General features: G+C 40.5%; 1 protein-coding gene across 1 annotated transcript in view; it reads left to right on the top strand.

The window, feature by feature from the left end:
• The window catches only part of LOC126199667 (neurofilament heavy polypeptide-like), a 30,795-nt gene extending 18,868 nt beyond the window's left edge, over nucleotides 1-11,927 (top strand). Inside the window, exons 2-3 of the mRNA XM_049936595.1 lie at nucleotides 4,879-5,433; nucleotides 11,589-11,927. Coding sequence (XP_049792552.1) covers nucleotides 4,879-5,433; nucleotides 11,589-11,927 — 894 coding nt within the window. The remainder of the gene's footprint in view (nucleotides 1-4,878; nucleotides 5,434-11,588) is intronic.
• Nucleotides 11,928-18,588: the final 6,661 nt, after the last annotated feature.

Genomic DNA, 18,588 nt, shown 5'->3' with positions numbered 1-18,588 from the left:
AGCAGTAATCCGTCTGCTCAGTTTATGATGTATCTACATAGCCTTCTGAAGAAACCGAACAACATCTATTACTACGTTTTTGCTTTCGCATGTTCGGAGAGAGAAAAAGTAATTTTCAGCCAAGTTGCTACAAAATTCATCCGTAGCTTGAAAATAGTAGTGTATATGATGCTGCATATTGTTTTGTCTGTAGATTTTTCCGTTCCTAAAGTCAAGGCATAAAACGTCAATTGCTTAGTTTTGTAAGTGAGGGTTTGACTAATTGGAAATGAGCAAGAGAGCCTAATTCCAACTTTAAACTCTGTAACTGCTTTCAAAAAATTAAAAAAAATTGGTGAGGATTCATCAGCTGCTGCTCTAATAGATGAAATGTATGCTCTAAAAGTTCAAGAAAACAGAGAATACACAAAACGATTGCCGATGTACTACGAGGCACACGGTAATGCTAGTTCCACAACAATTCCCGCAAACGTAACGTTATTTTGATGTCACGCGCAATATCGGTGACTGCATGACCGGCTATCGACTTTGTGACAAGGAAGAATATGAATGTTATTCACTCACAGCAATTTAAGCTGTCCTCTTAGTGGTAAACACACTCGAAAATCAGTAAATATTTATTTCACCCTTCGTTCTCAGATCAGACTGAATGTAAATAACATCCAGAGTTTCAGAACACACATATATAACATTCATAACAAAGTAACAGAACGAGTTAAACAACTCTAATATGAAAGAAACTGCATGCATCGCGATGCGAATCAACAATCTTCGGCTCTAGTAACCAGTACGTTGTTCACTATGTGATATTTAATTCCGGTCTTGATTATCATATTCTGTCTTGAAGGCTTGCATCGTTGATGCTTTATTAAGTGATATTTAATGATTGTCAAAAGAAAAAAATTCCTTGAGGTCTATATTTATGTGCTGCTCCATGACTCTGCTGTCAATATCTTTATTCTTTGCTTTTGTGTAACTTCTGTCTTTTTTTTCAGTAAATGTGTTTTTTCCGTATCCAGGGTGTAATTATACAGTTAATAAAATGTTTTCTTGCATTTAAAATAATATTTTTCATCAGGTTATGGGCCCAGTACACGTGTAAAGGCAAACAACATAGTTTAATTAAAACAATATTTGAAATGAGCCTATGTCTGTAAAGAAACATGATTGCTAGCGGCGATTATAAGGTCAGCATTGATAAGCTTGAAGGACCTGAGGACTGGGCCAAATGGAAATGGCATATTTCTATGGTGCTGCGTTCATATGGACTAGAAGACATTATTAACGGAACACGTGAACGTGTAGAATTGCCGCAAGATGCGACAAGTGCACAAAAAGATGCGTATGTGGAATGGCACAAGTCTTATAGCAAGTTCGCTAAGTAAACCTGTTGCAGAACTCGCCTTAACGGGCAAGAATGCTAAAGAAATCTGGGACAAATTACGCGCCCGATTTGAACGTAGCAGTACTCAGCGTTTGAATATGTTGATTGAAACATTTTTCCGTGTTAAACGTGATGAAACGGAAGATATTAATGCACATGTGGCCAAACTGCAAAAGTTATTTGTGGATTTGAACGATGAATTAGCAAAAAATGAAGAAAATACGCTATCTGAAAGAATCTTAAATGGTCGAATTTTGTCTGCACTGGGAAAAGACTACGCCAATTTTAAGGATTTCTGGGATAAGATACCGACAGAAAAGCAAAGCTTGAATTTATTAATTGAAAAGCTCTGCGCTATTGAACTGCGTGAACAAGACATTAATGGAAGTGCAGCTTTCGTTGTTTCTAAAACAAGAAAACGGCAAACAGGTAATCAGCAAGTAAAGATGACGAAGTCACAATTAAAACAGAAGTTTCCGTGTAATATATGCAAACAATTAGGTCACTGGGCAGCAGAGTGTCCACAGAACACTCGTGACGGCAATAAAAGAAAAGAGAAGAAGCGAGAAAGTGAATACGCTGCATTTACTTCATACGCTATGGGTGTGTGTACCAGTAATAACAGTGACCCAAATAAATGGTATTGCGACAATGGCGCTACAAATCATATCACTCCCAACCAGTGTGCGGTTTGAAAGGGGGCATTCCCCCCCCCCCCCTCTGCATCAGAGCATCAGACCATCCCCTCCTCTAGTTATAGTTTATGCGTCCCAACCTGGGATGTTTATTTCCCACGCACTGGAGTAAAACTTTACATATAATTTAAATTTGTGGAGCCGAACACTGAAAGTTTTTAATACAGTCTTACTATTAATATGTTTGCTTATTAATTTTGAAAAAGTGTTATGTAGTAGCTAAGCATTTCAAAACATTTAGAACTAAATCATCATTCTCATGTTGTCATTGTTGCTTTCGTCCAAGGTGCGTCATCCGTTTACTTGCGAGCTTGCGAGGGAAGTAGTGTGGCAGTCATACCGCAGCAGTTGGGTGAGCTGGGGGCTGAAATTCCCACCCCGGGCCCTGACACAGGGTGGTGACCGGCCCGGTACCTGTGCGAACATTTATCGTTAGGCCATCTTTTGGCAACGGTATGGCGCGGACTAACGCGCCTGGGACGAAAGCACAAAGTAGTGCGATGTGAGCAGCGGTACCTACCAGACGGGATCGGACAGTCTGATTTCGCTAGCAGCGAACCACGTGGGTGGAGCTAAACACAGGCTCCCCAGCATCGCGTACTCCAAAGTAATTGGTGCCGTTCGTTCGTTGCCTTGCGTCCGCCAGAGACACGGCGATCTTCACACGTTCCCGCTTCAGTAGCTTCATTAGTGAGTTGAGTGCGTGCGGGCCTGTAAGAACTACGGATTTTCAGGATGTCATTCAAACAAAGCAAAATTTCTGATTTTCTTAAGAGCAGTGCATTACCTGATACGTGTACAAACTCTGACAGTCAGGATACTAACAATGCTGCTAAAAGAGTTAAAATAAATTAAACTGCCGCATGCAACATACGCCGCAAGACGACCCGAGCCACATTTCCATAGCATGCCACAATGTTTCCGAGACGTCGCCCCAGCGTAAACGAGGCTTTAGAGCCAGGACTGTATTGTATGGTGGATGTGATGTCTTGCGTACGAAACTAAAACCTGCAATCTGACCCAAACGTCGTGGAAAACTGTGAAGAGGTGTCATCCTGCAGCAAGATAACGCTCGCCCACATTCTGCCAAACGGACAGCCGACGAAATAAAGGCGTTGAGATTCGAGGTGCTGGAACATCCACCATACAGTCCAGACCTGGCACCAACCGATTTTCACATGTTTGGACCCTTAACGGAAGCACAAAAGGGAAGAAGATTTGAAAGTGATGAAGACGTCATTGCTGCGGTGCAGAATTGGTTACAGATGCAACCGAAAAACGTATTTTCTGATGGAAAAAAACTCGTAAAACGTCGGGAAAAGTGCATTGAAGTCCAGGGAGGTTACGTAGAAAAGTAACGCATGTTTCAGTTTTCTATCATCAGAAGAAGTACAGCTTTTCACAAATGTGCCTTTACTTTTTGAATTCCTCTCGTATACCTGTATGTAGATGATTCTGTAAATAAGCTTTACCTATAATGTACTTTTAAAGATATAACAAGGGATGGCTTTTCTGATATTGCATACGCGTGAATAGTGAGTTTCGGCATTAACATTTGTTTAAAAATAACTGTTTAACCATGGGTAACGCCACGGTCCAAGCTAGTAACATATATAATTATACTAACCCCCTAAGACATCCCCCCCCCCCCCACTGGTAAAAGCACAAATCGCACACTGCGCCCAACGAACAGTATTTTGTTTCGTATAGTGAATTTGATTCTCCTCAAGTAATTTCATTGGGAAAACAAGATGTCAAAATGTGTGCGTACGGTCAAGGAACAGTTTACATCCAAATTCGACAAAACAATAAATGGTACAATGCTAGAATGGACAATGTTTTGTAGAATGAGATTTTCACTTTGCAGCGGAGTGAAAATCTCATTCTGGAAACATCCCCCAGGCTGTGGCTAAGCCATGTCTCCGCAATATCCTTTCTTTGAGGAGTGCTAGTTCTGCAAGGTTCGCAGGAGAGCTTCTGTAAAGTTTGGAAGGTAGGAGACGAGATACTGGCAGAAGTAAAGCTGTGAGGACGGGGCGTGAGTCGTGTTTGGGTGGCTCAGCTGGCATTCGCTGCTCGGCCGCCGAGCCGGACGGACGTGCGGCGGCAGCGCTAGGAGGGCTGGCGTAAACAGCGGCTGTGTGGCTGTTACGAAGGTCAGTAGAGCGCTTTGTTTACTTTGCATCTTTCAGTGATTTAAAATGACAAAATGAACTAAATTAACTGTGAAAGAAGAGATACGGTTAGATTCACTTTTGATTGGACCTGTAAAAGACCAAAGGCTTTTGAGATCAAAAGGTGGCTTTCAGAAACAGTTAAGATCACAGGAGACGAAATTATTGGCGTTCATCTATCTTTTGTTTCCAATTCTGTCTTTTGAAATTGATTTCCTCTGATTTGTGCTCCTCGATAGTTGACAAGTGTGGTGGCAAATTGAAATTTAATCATGCGGACGGCACCGTTAGTGACGTTCTTGTTTCCCATGCTGGGCTAGGCATTCGAACAGTGAGAGTTTTCGAACTGCCGTTCGAGGTCCCTGTCGGAGCAATCAATGCTGCTCTTCAGCCCTATGGTAGGGTTATATCTAATATTGCAGAAAAATGGTCGGAGCAATATATGTTTCCGGTTTTGAATGGAGTTAGACAGATTAAGATTGAGCTCTTACGACATACCCCTTCTTACTTGAATATCTGTGGCCATCGCGCTCTCATAATTTATGATGGGCAGCCACGGACTTGTGCGTTATGTAACGCCACAGGGCACGTCAGAAGTGAGTGCAGTAGAAGGCGTGTTCCTCAGTTACCGACTAACGAGGCGGCTGTCCCAGGACAAGTTGTTAGCATGCAAGTGACGTACGCTGCCGCGGCAGCTAGCCGGGCCCCCTATCAACAGAATATGGCCGAGCAGGCGGGACCTTCAGACGCGCGCACGGAAACGGGAAGCACCGCGGAGTTGACTAAGGAGGACAATCAGAATCTGGTCAGTAATGATGTCACTGAGGACGCACCGCGCTTGCCCTCTGAGTCTGACAACTCTTCCAACGAGCGACAAGCTTCATCGATAATACCTGATGTAGACATGGCAGAGTACGACGCGGTAGTTACACACGAAAGGGCCAACATCCCAGAGGGAACTACAGTGGATGGACATAAAGAGGAAGTGATACAACAGAAAACTGACAACCACACAGATGACAGGATACCACAGACAGGTTCAGGAAACGTCAAAGGAAAAGGAGGGGCGCAAGAAGACGAACCAATGACACCACCCGTCTCACGTGTCGCAGAAACAGCAGCAACGGCCGACTCCGAAATTAACGTAGCTCAAAAATCTTCCGCCACGAAGGCGGGACAGGTGACTTCTCCTCGACCTTCCATGGAGTCGCCAGGAAGTTCACCAAAGGTTTCACCGACGATTTCACCGAAATCATCAAAAAATAAAAAGAGACGAAGAGCACATCAAGCTGCAGAGAATTTGGCCCCTCCTTTAAGAGAGCGGTTGAGGAAGATACAGGAGACCGAAAAGAAGGACGAAGATATACAAAAGGAAGCGGTCGGCGAATCTTCGGATCGGAACAAGGGACAAGAACGGGCTGACACGCCACACGGAACATATGAACCCTTGCATGACAATACGACATCAGATATGGACAATGACACCCGACTTGGACAAGGACATGGACACGACATCACCGAGCCACGATTTAACTGGGCGGACGAAAAGGAGGATCAGACCGATGCAATGGCGGAAGGGGTTTTTGAGGAAGAATTTTTTTTATTGAAAATTGTCACACCCAACTCTAAGAAGAAAGAAAAAAAAGAAAAAAGAAGGAAAACCGTCAATGGAATACAAGTAAAATAAAATAACACTATATATATCTAACCCGAAATTATTGTACGCGGCTCCAATACCGTGTCCTCTGTTTACTGTCTTGTAGCGTATCACAGTGGAGCATACATATAACGTGACCACCTTAAACATAAACAAAATTCAGAGTCAAGCAAAGGTAGCTGCACTGAAGGACTTTCTGTATCAGTCAAATACCGATATCTCCTTCCTGCAGGAAGTTAATGTCAAAGAATTGTATGTTTCAGGGTACAAAGAGGTGTTGAATGTGGCTCCAGAAAACGCTTGTGGAACAGCCATCCTTGCTAAAGAAGGGATAGAGATGACAAACGTGTGCCTTTTAGAGTCGGGGGGAGGGGGGGGGGAATTAGCTGCAAAATTTTTAACACCACTTTTATAAACCTTTACGCACCTTCAGGCAACAATGCGAGACGAGAGAGGGCAGTCTTTTTTAAAAGTGACATTTTATTTCTACTCCAAGAAAACCCTGCAGAAATTGTCATTGGTGGAGATTTTAATTGCGTTTTAAATAAAAAGGATCAGCGACCAAATTTTAACTTCTCCCAAGAACTGCAGGCGTCGGTCACCAACATGAAGTGGTTTGACGCGTGGGAAATAAAATATCCGACGCTGGTTCGCTTCACATATATCACTGGTGCTACAAAGAGCAGAATCGACAGAATATATGTCACCCCCTCTTTAGACACTAAAGTCTGTAGTATCGAGGTGATACCAGCTGCCTTTTCTGACCACCTCGGAGTGAGGTGCAGCATCAAATTAACCAGGCAAAAGACATATTGGGGTCGCCCACTATGGAAATTAAATATCAGTACCCTCTCTGAAAACGCTCTAGCTTTAAAGATGCAAGAAACTTGGCAGTCTGTTTTAAGGATGCGTACTAAATATAGAACAACTATTGAATGGTGGACTATGGCCGCTAAGAAAAAGATAAGAGCAGCGCTGATATCCTACGCCAAAGAAAGGGCAATGTGGTCAAGACACACAATGGAATTTTACTACTCTTGCTTAAGAGACCTTTACGACCAACCAATGTCTCAAGACGTCTTTATCAATATTAAAAACTTTAAAGCCAAAATGATAAGTATCAAGAGGGTACATTTGGAGGGATTACAAATCAAATCACACACTAGAACGACGGTGGAGGCAGAAAACACCTCCATCTACCACTTGATACAACACACAAAAAACAGAAGAAGAAATTTTATTGCCAGCCTCAGAACGGAAGATAACAGAGTCCTGACAGAACAAAGGGATATCTTAACTGAAGCACATAGATTTTTTCAGCAATTATATTCTGGAAATGCTACTGACAACTCAGTACAAGAGTTTTTACAGAACTCCGGAATAGAGGCAGTTGTTACAGAGGAGGAGAACAGAGGTTTAACGTTAGAAATTACGAATGACGAGGTTTTTGATATACTCAAATCTTCACCTTCACGTAAGTCTCCAGGCCCAGACGGCCTGCCTGTGGAGTTTTATAGGACCTTTTGGCACCTAATAGGTTCCCAATTCACGGAAGTAGTCAATGACGTCTTGAGGGGAGAGGAAATTCCTGCTGCTTTCAAGGAAAGTGTAACTGTACTACTTTCAAAGGGAAGGAGTACGACACGAAAGATATTACTAAAATGAGGCCGATCAGTCTAGTGAACTCAGATTTCAAGGTAGTTGCACGTGTAACTAAAGAACGAATGGGACCGATTTTAGAAAAAGTCATTGGACGCCACCAGACGTGTCTCCCTCGACGTACCATTTTTAAGACTGTATGTGAATATCGAGACATTATTTCTATTTTCTCATCATCGTCAGCGAATGGAGGCATTGCCTTCATTGATTTTGCTAAAGCGTTTGACAGAGTCAACTACGGATATCTGTTGAGAACCTTGAAACACATAGCTTCCAATGATGGCAACTTAGCGGTTTTAATGAACATCGTCAGAGGCATACGAACCAAAATCTCGATCAATGGACAATATGCTAATGAAGTATTGATATCTAGTGGAGTTCCTCAGGGAAGTCCCCTGTCCATGTTGTTTTATGTGGTTTCTCTGGAACCCCTTTTACGGCTTTTGAACACAACCTTAGAAGGCATAACAATAGCTGGACTGAAGACGGTTACAAATGCATACGCTGACGATGTGGGAGTTCTAGTTAGGAGCGATGATGACTGTGCCCAGCTAACAGACAAGTTATTGCTTTATAGCAGGGCAACTGGTGCGAAGATAAAAGAAACGAAAAGTTCCTTTTTAAATTTACAGTGTCTTGACAATGTGCAACTACCGTGGGCAAACAGGGTGGAGCGCCACACTGCTTTGGGCATAACTTTTTACAGTTGCCCATTAAGAACAACGGCTGCAAATTGGAAACAGGTGTTAGGAAAAATCAGAGGCAGCTTAATACTGCATGAAACGAGAGACTTAAATATCAAGCAAAGAATTAAACTAATAAACTATGCAGTTCTTTCGAAAGCTGCATATGTCGCTCAGATTTTACCAACACCTCCAGACATAGTGAAATCTATAATGAGAACAATCTGTTGATACGTATGTAAAGGCCATATTTTTAGAGTAGCAGTAGGAACGACTACATCGAGACCCGGAAACGGAGGCCTAGGGCTGACAGACCTTCGGAGGAAAAACACTGCTCTCTTCATTAAAAGAACGCTGAAACTTACAGAGACACAGCCGAACAGTATAACTGCCGCTCTATTTGACCTTCTCAAACCCGGAAGCATGCAGCCGCCAGTAGATGTTCACAACATAAATTACAACCTAAAACATATTAAGGATTTTTATGTAGAATTAAGCTACTTGACATGAATTTTAACAGACAAAAATAAGAGGACAAGTAAATATATAGTAGAGAAGTTACAATCAGGCGAAAACCAAAATAAAATGGAGCTGAAGTATCCCAACAAAAACTGGGAAAAAATATGGACTAATATAAATAACAAAACACTGACTACGGAAGTGCAAGCGTCTTGATACAGAGTTGTCAACAACATCATTAGTACCAATGAAAAACTGTATTCAATAGGACTACAAGCAACCAATGTGTGCCAAAAATGTCACAATTTGGACTCCTTAAAGCATCGCTTCATCTGTAATGGATACAAGAATATTTGGAATGACATTGTATTGCAAGTCGCTTTTCTCAAACGGACCGATGGAAGAGAAATCACACTAAACGATATGCTCTTCCCAGAAGAAATTTCCTTTCCACCACAAAAAAACAATGTCATCTTGTGGCTATTCCGAAATTTTGTCAATTACGTCGTTAACAACAAAGGCAATGACAATCTACAAGAATATCGAGAATATATGAAAGACGAATACTTCAAAATATACCGGAACAAAGACCATAAAAAGAAGTTCGGAAATATGATGCAAATTTTGTTTCAGAAACAAGGCATCGGTTAATACCTAAATAATATGAAATCGACCGAACAAGATGGACTGCCAAAGTAGGGAATTGCTGTTGAGGGTGAAGTACGGTGGGGACTTCGTGTGTCCCGGGACCGATATGGTAGCCGTGAAGGCCTCAACAGAACCCCGAAAACGCGTTTTCCCAAGAAGTAACAGGAGTCATGCCACAGCACAAGAATAGTAGGGAAAAACTATTCTCATGCAAAAGACGTGCATCACTGAAGAAGTTTAATTTCCTATCTTACTTTTTACTTTTGCTTCTCTTTCACTTTTGTTAAAATTCTAATGGAAGAATATTTTGCGTTCCGTTAATGCAGTCAGTAGTATTATAGAGAGAGCTATTTTCACCGTAATCAATTCGGATTACAATTTACAATTTTCTAACATTGTCCTCAAGATGCAATTCAAAAAATAAAAAAAAGCGTGTTCGCTCAGAGCGATAGTTTTCCTTTCTAATAAAAAAAATAAAAAAAAACGGAGCGAACGGGTGAACGAAAGAAAAAGTTGGTAGAGCACTTTCCCACGAAAGCAAAGGTCCCGAGTTCGAGTCTCGGTCCGGCACACAGTTTTAATTTGCCAGGAAGTTTCATATCAGCGCACACTTCGCTGCAGAGTGAAAATCTCATTCTGGAAACATCCCCCAGGCTGTGGCTAAACCATGTCTCCGCAATATCCTTTGTTTGAGGAGTGCTAGTCCTGCAAGGTTCGCAGGAGAGCTTCTGTAAAGTTTGGAAGGTAGGAGACGAGATACTGGCAGAAGTAAATCTGTGAGGAGGGGGCGTGAGTCGTGCTTGGGTAGCTCAGTTGGCAGGGCACTTTCCCGCGAAAGGCAAAGGTCCCGAGTTCGAGTCCCGGTCCGGCACACAGTTTTAATCTGCCAGGAAGTTTCAGTGTTTTCTACGTCCCTGATGCAAGTGCTAATCTGTTCTCTGTGAGACCCATTGCCTACAGTGGCTACAGTACTGATTTTAGTTATAATAATGTATGTGTTTGAAATCAAGTCATTGGCAACACTGTTATGGCAGGTTATGTGAATAATGTGTTGAACATGCGTGTTGCTAGAAATGCAAAAATGAATCGTGTGAACTTGATGACTTCATCCGAAACATTTCAAGTGTACCATGAAAGGTTTGTTCATCAAAATAAACAACATGTGAAGAATGTTTTAAAAGGAATGAACGTTCATGTGGAAGATGCAAAGAGTGAATTTTTGTGACGGCTGTGCGGTTGGAAAGATGCATAGGCTGCCATTTCAAAACACGAACAATACGCTCTACCAGTACTGGTGAATTAATCCACGCGGATGTCTATAGACCAATGAGCACGAAATATTTTGGAGGTAAGAATTATTATGTATGTTTCAAAGACGATTTTAGTAAACGTCGTCGAATTTTCTTTTTAAGACACAAAAGTGAAGTGTTTACTGTGCTTAAGCAGTTTTTAAATGAAGCACGAACTAATGGACATGTTGTCAAACAATTTAGAAGTGATGGTGGCAAAGAATTTAACAATAAGAATTGGAAAATGTCTATAAGGTACATTATATATGTAGAATTGTGGACAGTTGGGAATGTGAGTCTCACGGGAAGCGTGCAAGGGATAAGTCACTGCAGTCGCGCTATTCATCTGTGTCCTCTCGGTGGCTCAGATGGATAGAGCGTCTGCCATGTAAGCAGGAGATCCCGGGTTCGAGTCCCGGTCGGGGCACACATTTTCAGCTGTCCACATCGAGGTATATCAACAACACCTGTCGGCAGCTGAGGGTTTCAGTTAGTCATCATTAATAAGAATGTCAGTGAACTGCTTGCAGACAGGGGAATAGAGCTTCTGATTCCTCCTCCTTACACTCCTGAACAAAATGTTGTGGCTGAACGGGAAAATAGAACCATTGTTGGAGCTGTCCAGTCAGTGCTAAATCCGAATAAAATGTGGGCAGAGGCATGTAACACAGCAGTCTACCTAATAAATCGTACTGGAAAATCTTCAGTTGAAAATAAAAGCCCTTATGAACTATGGTTTAATCGACTAGTAGGACGACTTGATCATCTCAGAATTTTTGGCACAGGCTGCTACGTTCACGTTAACAAACAATTCCGTTCCAAGTTTGATGATAAGGCAGTTTTTGGACGACTTGTTGGATATGGTAATGACAAGGATGGGTTTAGAATTTAGATTCCATCTAAAAGAAAGATGGTGTTGAGTCATGATGTGAAATTTAAGGCAGAAATTGTTTGTGGTTTACATAGTGACCATGTTGAATTAGAAGTCCCTCAGGAAGAATTTAATGATCCTAATTCATCTAAAGATGACCAATGTAAATCTCCTAGGCTGTACACTTCTGAAGGAAGTCAAACTCAAGAAAAAATTGGCACTCTAGATTCTAGAGAAAGTCAGGAGTCAAGTGAATCTGATGAAAATAAAGAATTAACAGAATTTCTAAAAGCAGAAGCTGCCGAATCTTCTAATGAAGAGAAACAGAAGAATCAAAGACAAAGAAGAAAACCAACCTGGATGGAAAGTGGTGAATTTTGTATGGCAACAAAAGTTGAGGCACTTTAATACAAAGATTCAAACTGTTTTTCAGAAATATTGCAGTCAAACGAGGAGGAAGAATGGATGCAAGCTATCAGTGAAGAACTTCAATCACTAAAGAAAAACAATACCTGGGTGCTGGTTGACTGTCCGAAGAATGCCAAAGTATTGCAAAACCGCTGGGGTCTACGTCGAAAGGTCGCAGTCAATGGATTAGTTGCAAAAAGCTGTATTCAGAAAGCAGGAATTGATTATGACGACGCCTTTAGTCCTGTGGCATGTTATGATAGCATACGAACTCTGTTGGCTGTAGCTGCTTTAAAGAAAATGCTGCTAGAACAATTTTTTGAATGGAATACTTGAAGATGAAGTATATATGGACACAACCAGTTGGCAGATATTTTGACGAAACCCCTTGATCGACTTCGATTTAGTTTTCTATGTTCAGAAATTGGCATGCAAGAGATAAAGCAATAATTTCATGATTTTTTTTATGATGTTTTAAAAGAAAAAAAAAATTCCTTGAGGTCTATGTTTATGTGCTGCTCCATGACTCTGCTGTCAATATCTTTATTCTTTGCTTTTGTGTAACTTCTGTGTTTTTTTTCCGTAAATGTGTTTTATCCGTATCCAGGGTGTAATTATAAAGTTAATATAAGATTTTCTTGCCTTTAAAATAATATTTTTCATCAATGACAATGGTGATGTGTCCGATAAATTTTCTGTGCTCCGTCACATTGAAAAGGCATACTGCAAATTTTAAAACAGGTGTGTTTCATTCTTAATTTGTAAATTATTGATGATAATAACTCACTCCTAAGAGAGCACTATTATATGAAGTCATTAACCGTTGATAAATCGTTACGTGACATTTTATTATAGTAATAATCATAATAAATCATTCCAAAAATTGCGTGTCTTTGTATATCGCCGACACACGCTCATGAAATCTCATTAAAGGCCTCTACCTAATGCTAATGGAAATCGATAACCAATGATGCGGTGGTCGAAATTGTGTGTGACGTCAAAACGACGTCACATTTGCGGGAATTATCGTGAAATGAGCGTTATCCCGATACACAGCTCTTCGAGGAATGACTCAAAGATCTCAAAATGGCTCCAAAGATAATGTAAATAGGGGAATTTTTTTAGAGTTATGCAACTTATAGAGAAATAAGACCTGAATGTTAGGAAAAAACTTGAATCTAAAAGGAAAAAAATACACACGTCATGATATACAAAACGAAATTGTGAGCACCACGACCAACATCATGCTAGAACATATCTGAGGTGAAGTGAAAAGAGCCCAGTATTTTATTCTAAGGATTGACAAGTCAAAAGATTGTTCAAAAACTGAGCAACTGTCAGTTGCCATTCGATACTATTTAGATGAACCTGCAAAACAATTGGATACTTCTTCTTCGTCAGTCTGCCTTAAAAGAACTAATGAACTGTGCAGATAATTAAAATTACTATATTGCACAAACATATTATGGAGCTGCAGTTGTGAGTGGTTCTAGTGCAGGTGTTCAAACTCTTTCAGGCAGGTAAGTCTCACAAGCCACCTACACAACACTGCATGAGGCAGAAGTTGAATCTCGTCATAGCAACAGCATGCAGAGGGATCAAGTCGGCTACAAATTTTTTATGCCACTACAGGGACTTTGCGTTTTATGAGTGGGTGGGCAGTGCATCAAATGTTTATTGATACACAAATAAAAATGAAAATAGGAAAAGTGGAATTAAATAAAGTTACATTAGATTGACCTTTCAATATATTTCATGTCTGGCTGTGAAGAATACAATTGAAGCTATCGTTGTAACCCTACTAAACATCCAGGCAGAAAATTCAGAACGACCTACAGAAGCATCAGGATTTAGTGCAAAATTAAATTCTTCTTTTGTTTTTCATTCACGACTGTTCACATGCTTGTTAGAAAATTGCAAGTCACTATCTGATTTCTTTCAGGTCATATCGTTGCTGCAATCAACTTGTTGTTTTTGTGGTCTTCAGTCCTGAGACTGGTTTGATGCAGCTCTCCATGCTACCCTATCCTGTGCAAGCTTCTTCATCTCCCAGTACCTACTGCAACCTACATCCTTCTGAATCTGCATAGTGTATCCATCTCTTGGCCTCCCTCTACGATTTTTACCCTCCACGCTGCCCTCCAATGCTAAATTTGTGATACCTTGATGCCTCAGAACATGTCCTACTAACCGGTCCCTTCTTCTTGTCAAGTTGGGCCACAAACTTCTCTTCTCTCCAATTCTGTTCAATACCTCCTCATTAGTTATGTGATCTACCCATCTAATCTACAGCATTCTTCTGTAGCACCACATTACGAAAGCTTTTATTCTATTCTTGTCCAAACTATTTATCGTCCATGTTTCACTTCCATACATGGCTACACTCCATACAAATACTTTCAGAAACGACTTCCTGACACTTGAATCTATACTCGATGTTAACAAATTTCTCTTCGTCAGAAACGCTTTCATTGCCATTGCCAGTCTACATTTTATATCCTCTCTACTTCGACCATCATCAGTTATTTTGCTCCCCAAATAGCAAAACTCCTTTACTAATTTAAGTGTCTCATTTCCTAATCTAATTCCCTCAGCATCACCCGACTTAATTCGACTACATTACATTATCCTCGTTTTGCTTTTGTTGATGTTTTATCTTATATCCTCCTTTCAAGACATTGTCCATTCCGTTCAACTGCTCTTCCAAGTCCTTTGCTGTCTCTGACAGCATTACAATGTCATCGGCGAACTTCAAAGTTTTTATTTCTTCTCCATGCATTTTAATACCTACTCCGAATTTTTCTTTTGCTTCCTTTACTGCTTGCTCAATATACAGATTGAATAACATGGGGGAGAGGCTACAACCCCGTCTCACTCCCTTCCCAACCATTCCTTCCCTTTCATGGCCCTCGACTCTTATACCTGCCATTTGGTTTCTGTGCAAATTGTAAATAGCCTTTCGCTCCCTGTATTTTACCCCAGCCACCTTTATAATTTGAAAGAGAGTACTCCAGTCAACATTGTCAAAAGCTTTCTCGAAGTCTACAAATGCCAGGAACGTAGGTTTGCCTTTCCTTAATCTATTTTCTAAGATAAATCGTAAGGTCAGTATTGCCTCACGTGTTCCAATATTTCTATAGAATCCAAACTGATCTTCCCCGAGACCGACTTCTACCAGTTTTTCCATTCGTCTGTAAAGAATTCGTGTTAGTATTTTGCAGCTGTGACTTATTGAACTGATAGTTCGGTAATTTTCACACCTGTCAACACCTGCTTTCTTTGGGATTGGAATTATTATATTCTTCTTGAAGTCTGAGGGTATTTCGCCTGTCTCATACATTTTGCTCACCAGATGGTATAGTTTTGTCAGGACTGGCTCTCCCAAGGCTGTCAGTAGTTCTAATGGAAGGTTGTCCACTCCCAGGCCTTGTTTCGACTCAGGTTTTTCAGTGCTCTGTCAAACTATTCACACAGTGTAATATCTCCCATTTCATCTTCATCTACATTCTCTTCCATTTCCATAATATTGTCCTCAAGACCATCGCCCTTTTATAACCCCCTATATACTCCTCCCTCCTTTCTGCTTTCCCCTCTTTGCTTAGAACTGGTTTTCCATCTGAGCTCTTTATATTCATACAAGTGGTTCTCTTTTCTCCAAAGGTCTCTTTAATTTTCCTGTAGGCAGTATCTGTCTTACCCCTTGTGAGGTAAGCCTCTACATCCTTACATTTGTCCTCTAGCCATCCCTGCTTAGCCATTTTGCACTTCCTGTGGATCTCATTCTTGAGACGTTTGTATTCCTTTTTGCCTGCTTCATTTACTGCATTTTTATATTTTCTCCTTTCATCAATTAAATTCAATATTTCTTCTGTTACCCAAGGATTTCTACTAGCCCTCGTCTTTTTACCTACTTGATCCTCTGCTGCCTTCACTACTTCATCCCCCAGAGCTACCCATTATTCTTCTACTGTATTTCTTCCCCCATTCCTGTCAATTGTTCCCTTATGCTCTCCCTGAAACTCTGTACAATCTCTGGTTTAGTCAGTTTCTCCAGGTCCCATCTCCTTAAATTCCTACCTTTTTGGAGTTTCTTCAGTTTTAATCTACAGTTCATAACCAATAGATTGTGCTCAGAGTCCACATCTGCCCCTGGAAATGTCTTACAATTTAAAACCCGGTTCCTAAATCTCTGTCTTACCATTATATAATCTATCTGATACCTTCTAGTATCTCCAGGTTTCTTTCATGTATACAACCTTCTTTTATGATTGTTGAACCAAGTGTTAGCTGTGATTAAGTTATGCTCTGTGCAAAATTCTACCAGACGGCTTTCTCTTTCATTTCTTACCCCCAACTGATATTCACCTACAATGTTTCCTTCTCTCCCTACTTTTACTCTCGAATTCCAGTCACCCATGACTATTAAATTTTCGTCTCCCTTCACTACCTGAATAATTTCTTTTATCTCATCATACAGTTCATTAGATTAGATTAGATTAGTTTTTCGTTCCATAGATCCGTGTTGAGGAGATCCTAGTGGATGTGGAACATGTATTTTTTTTAAAGATGAAATAACAATACTAATAGTATGAATATATACAATATATCATTTGTTTCTACTAAAAATTCGTCAATGGAGTCGAAGGAGTTGGCCACTAGTAAGTCTTTCAGGCTCCTTTTAAACTGATCTTTAACTGTAACTAAATTTTTTATGTTTGCTGGCAAATTATTGAAGATGAGTGTTCCTGAGTAGTGGACCCCTTTTTGAACTAAAGTAAGTGCTTTTAAGTCCTTGTGCAGATCATTTTTGTTCCTGTTATTGTATGTATGAACTGAGCTGTTTGTCGGAAAAAGAGATATATTATTTAGGAAAATTTCATTAAGTAGTAAATATACTGAGAGGCAGTAGTTAGTATACCCAGTTCTTTGAAGAGGTTTCTACAAGACGTCCGTGAGTTTATTCCACAAATAATGCGTATTACACGCTTTTGGACTCTGAAAACTTTTGTTTGACTTGAAGAGTTACCCCAAAATATTATACCATATGACATTATGGAATGAAAGTAGGCAAAGTACGCAAGCTTTTTCACTTTTATGTCGCCTATGCCTGCTAACACTCGAATTGCAAAAACAGATTTGTTAAGGTGTTTCTGCAGTTCTGTGTGGTGCTCCTCCCAACTGAATTTATTATCACGTTGTAATCCCAGGAATTTAAGATTGTCAACCCCTTCTATCTGTTCCTCTTCGTACTTTATGCATATGCTGGGTGGAAACGTCTTACAGGTTCTGAATTGCATATAGTGAGTCTTTTCGAAGTTTAATGTCAGTGAGTTGGCTTTAAACCATTTATTAATATCCATGAAAATATCATTAGCAGATCTTTCTAGAACTACACTCGACATACTATTTATTGCAATACTTGTGTCATCTGCAAACAAAACGAACTCTGCTTCTGGCAGTGTAACTGATGAGAGATCATTAATGTACACAAGAAAAAGCAATGGCCCTAAGATGGATCCTTGTGGGACTCCACATGTAATCAATTTCTTCATCTGCAGAGCTAGTTGGCATATAAACTTGTACTACTGTAGTAGGTGTGGGCTTCATGTCTATCTTGGCCACAATAATGCGTTCACTATGCTGTTTGTAGTAGCTTACCCGCAGTCCTATTTATTATTCATTATTAAACCTACTCCTGCATTACCCCTATTTGATTTTGTATTTATAACCCTGTATTCACCTGACCAAAAGTCTTGTTCCTCATGTCACCAGACTTCACTAATTCCCACTATATCTAACTTTAATCTATCCATTTCCCTTTTTAAATTTTCTAACCTACCTGCCCGATTATGGGATCTGACATTCCGCACTCCGATCCATAGAACGCCAGTTTTCTTTCTCCTGATAAAGACGTCCTCTTGAATAGTCCCCGCCCGGAGATCTGAATGAGGGACTATTTTACCTCCGAAATATTTTACCCAAGAGGACGCCATCATCATTTAACCATTCAGTAAAGGAGCATGCCTTCGGGAAAAATTATGGGTTTAGTTTCCTCTTGCTTTCAGCCGTTCGCAGTACCAGCACAGCAAGGCCATTTTGGTTAGTGTTACAAGACCAGATCAGTCAATCATCCAGACTGTTGGCCCTGCAACTACTGAAAAAGCTGCTGCCCCTCTTCAGGAACCACACGTTTGTCTGGCCTGTCAACAGATACCCCTCCATTGTGGTTGCACCTACGGTGCAGCTCTATGTATCGCTGAGGCACGCAAGGCTCCCCACCAACGGCAAGGTCCATGGCTCATGGGGGAAGGCAATCAACTTAGTAGAAGCTATAATGGATCAGTTCAAACAAAAGCGTGAATCAGACTCAGATTTCACGTAAAGAAAGGTTGGACTGGCAACAAAAATAAGTGCTGATATTTCCACAGATTCCTCTCTCTTGGTAGAATTCAAAAGTTTCCAAAACATCTTGGAGAATATGTTTACGATTTGCTGAAGAAAGACAGCCTGGAACCTGTACAACCAACTGATTTCAAATCTTTGGTATTTGATGAAGTTCTACAGTTAATAGACACTGACCTCCATCGCTTGTCTAAACCCAAAAATTAATTTTTATGGATAAACAAAAGGCAATGCCGTTGGCACAATGTATCGATGCAGT

Source organism: Schistocerca nitens, chromosome 8, assembly GCF_023898315.1.
Source record: "Schistocerca nitens isolate TAMUIC-IGC-003100 chromosome 8, iqSchNite1.1, whole genome shotgun sequence".
NCBI lineage: Eukaryota > Metazoa > Arthropoda > Insecta > Orthoptera > Acrididae > Schistocerca > Schistocerca nitens.
This window is presented reverse-complemented; position numbering and strand designations above follow the sequence as displayed.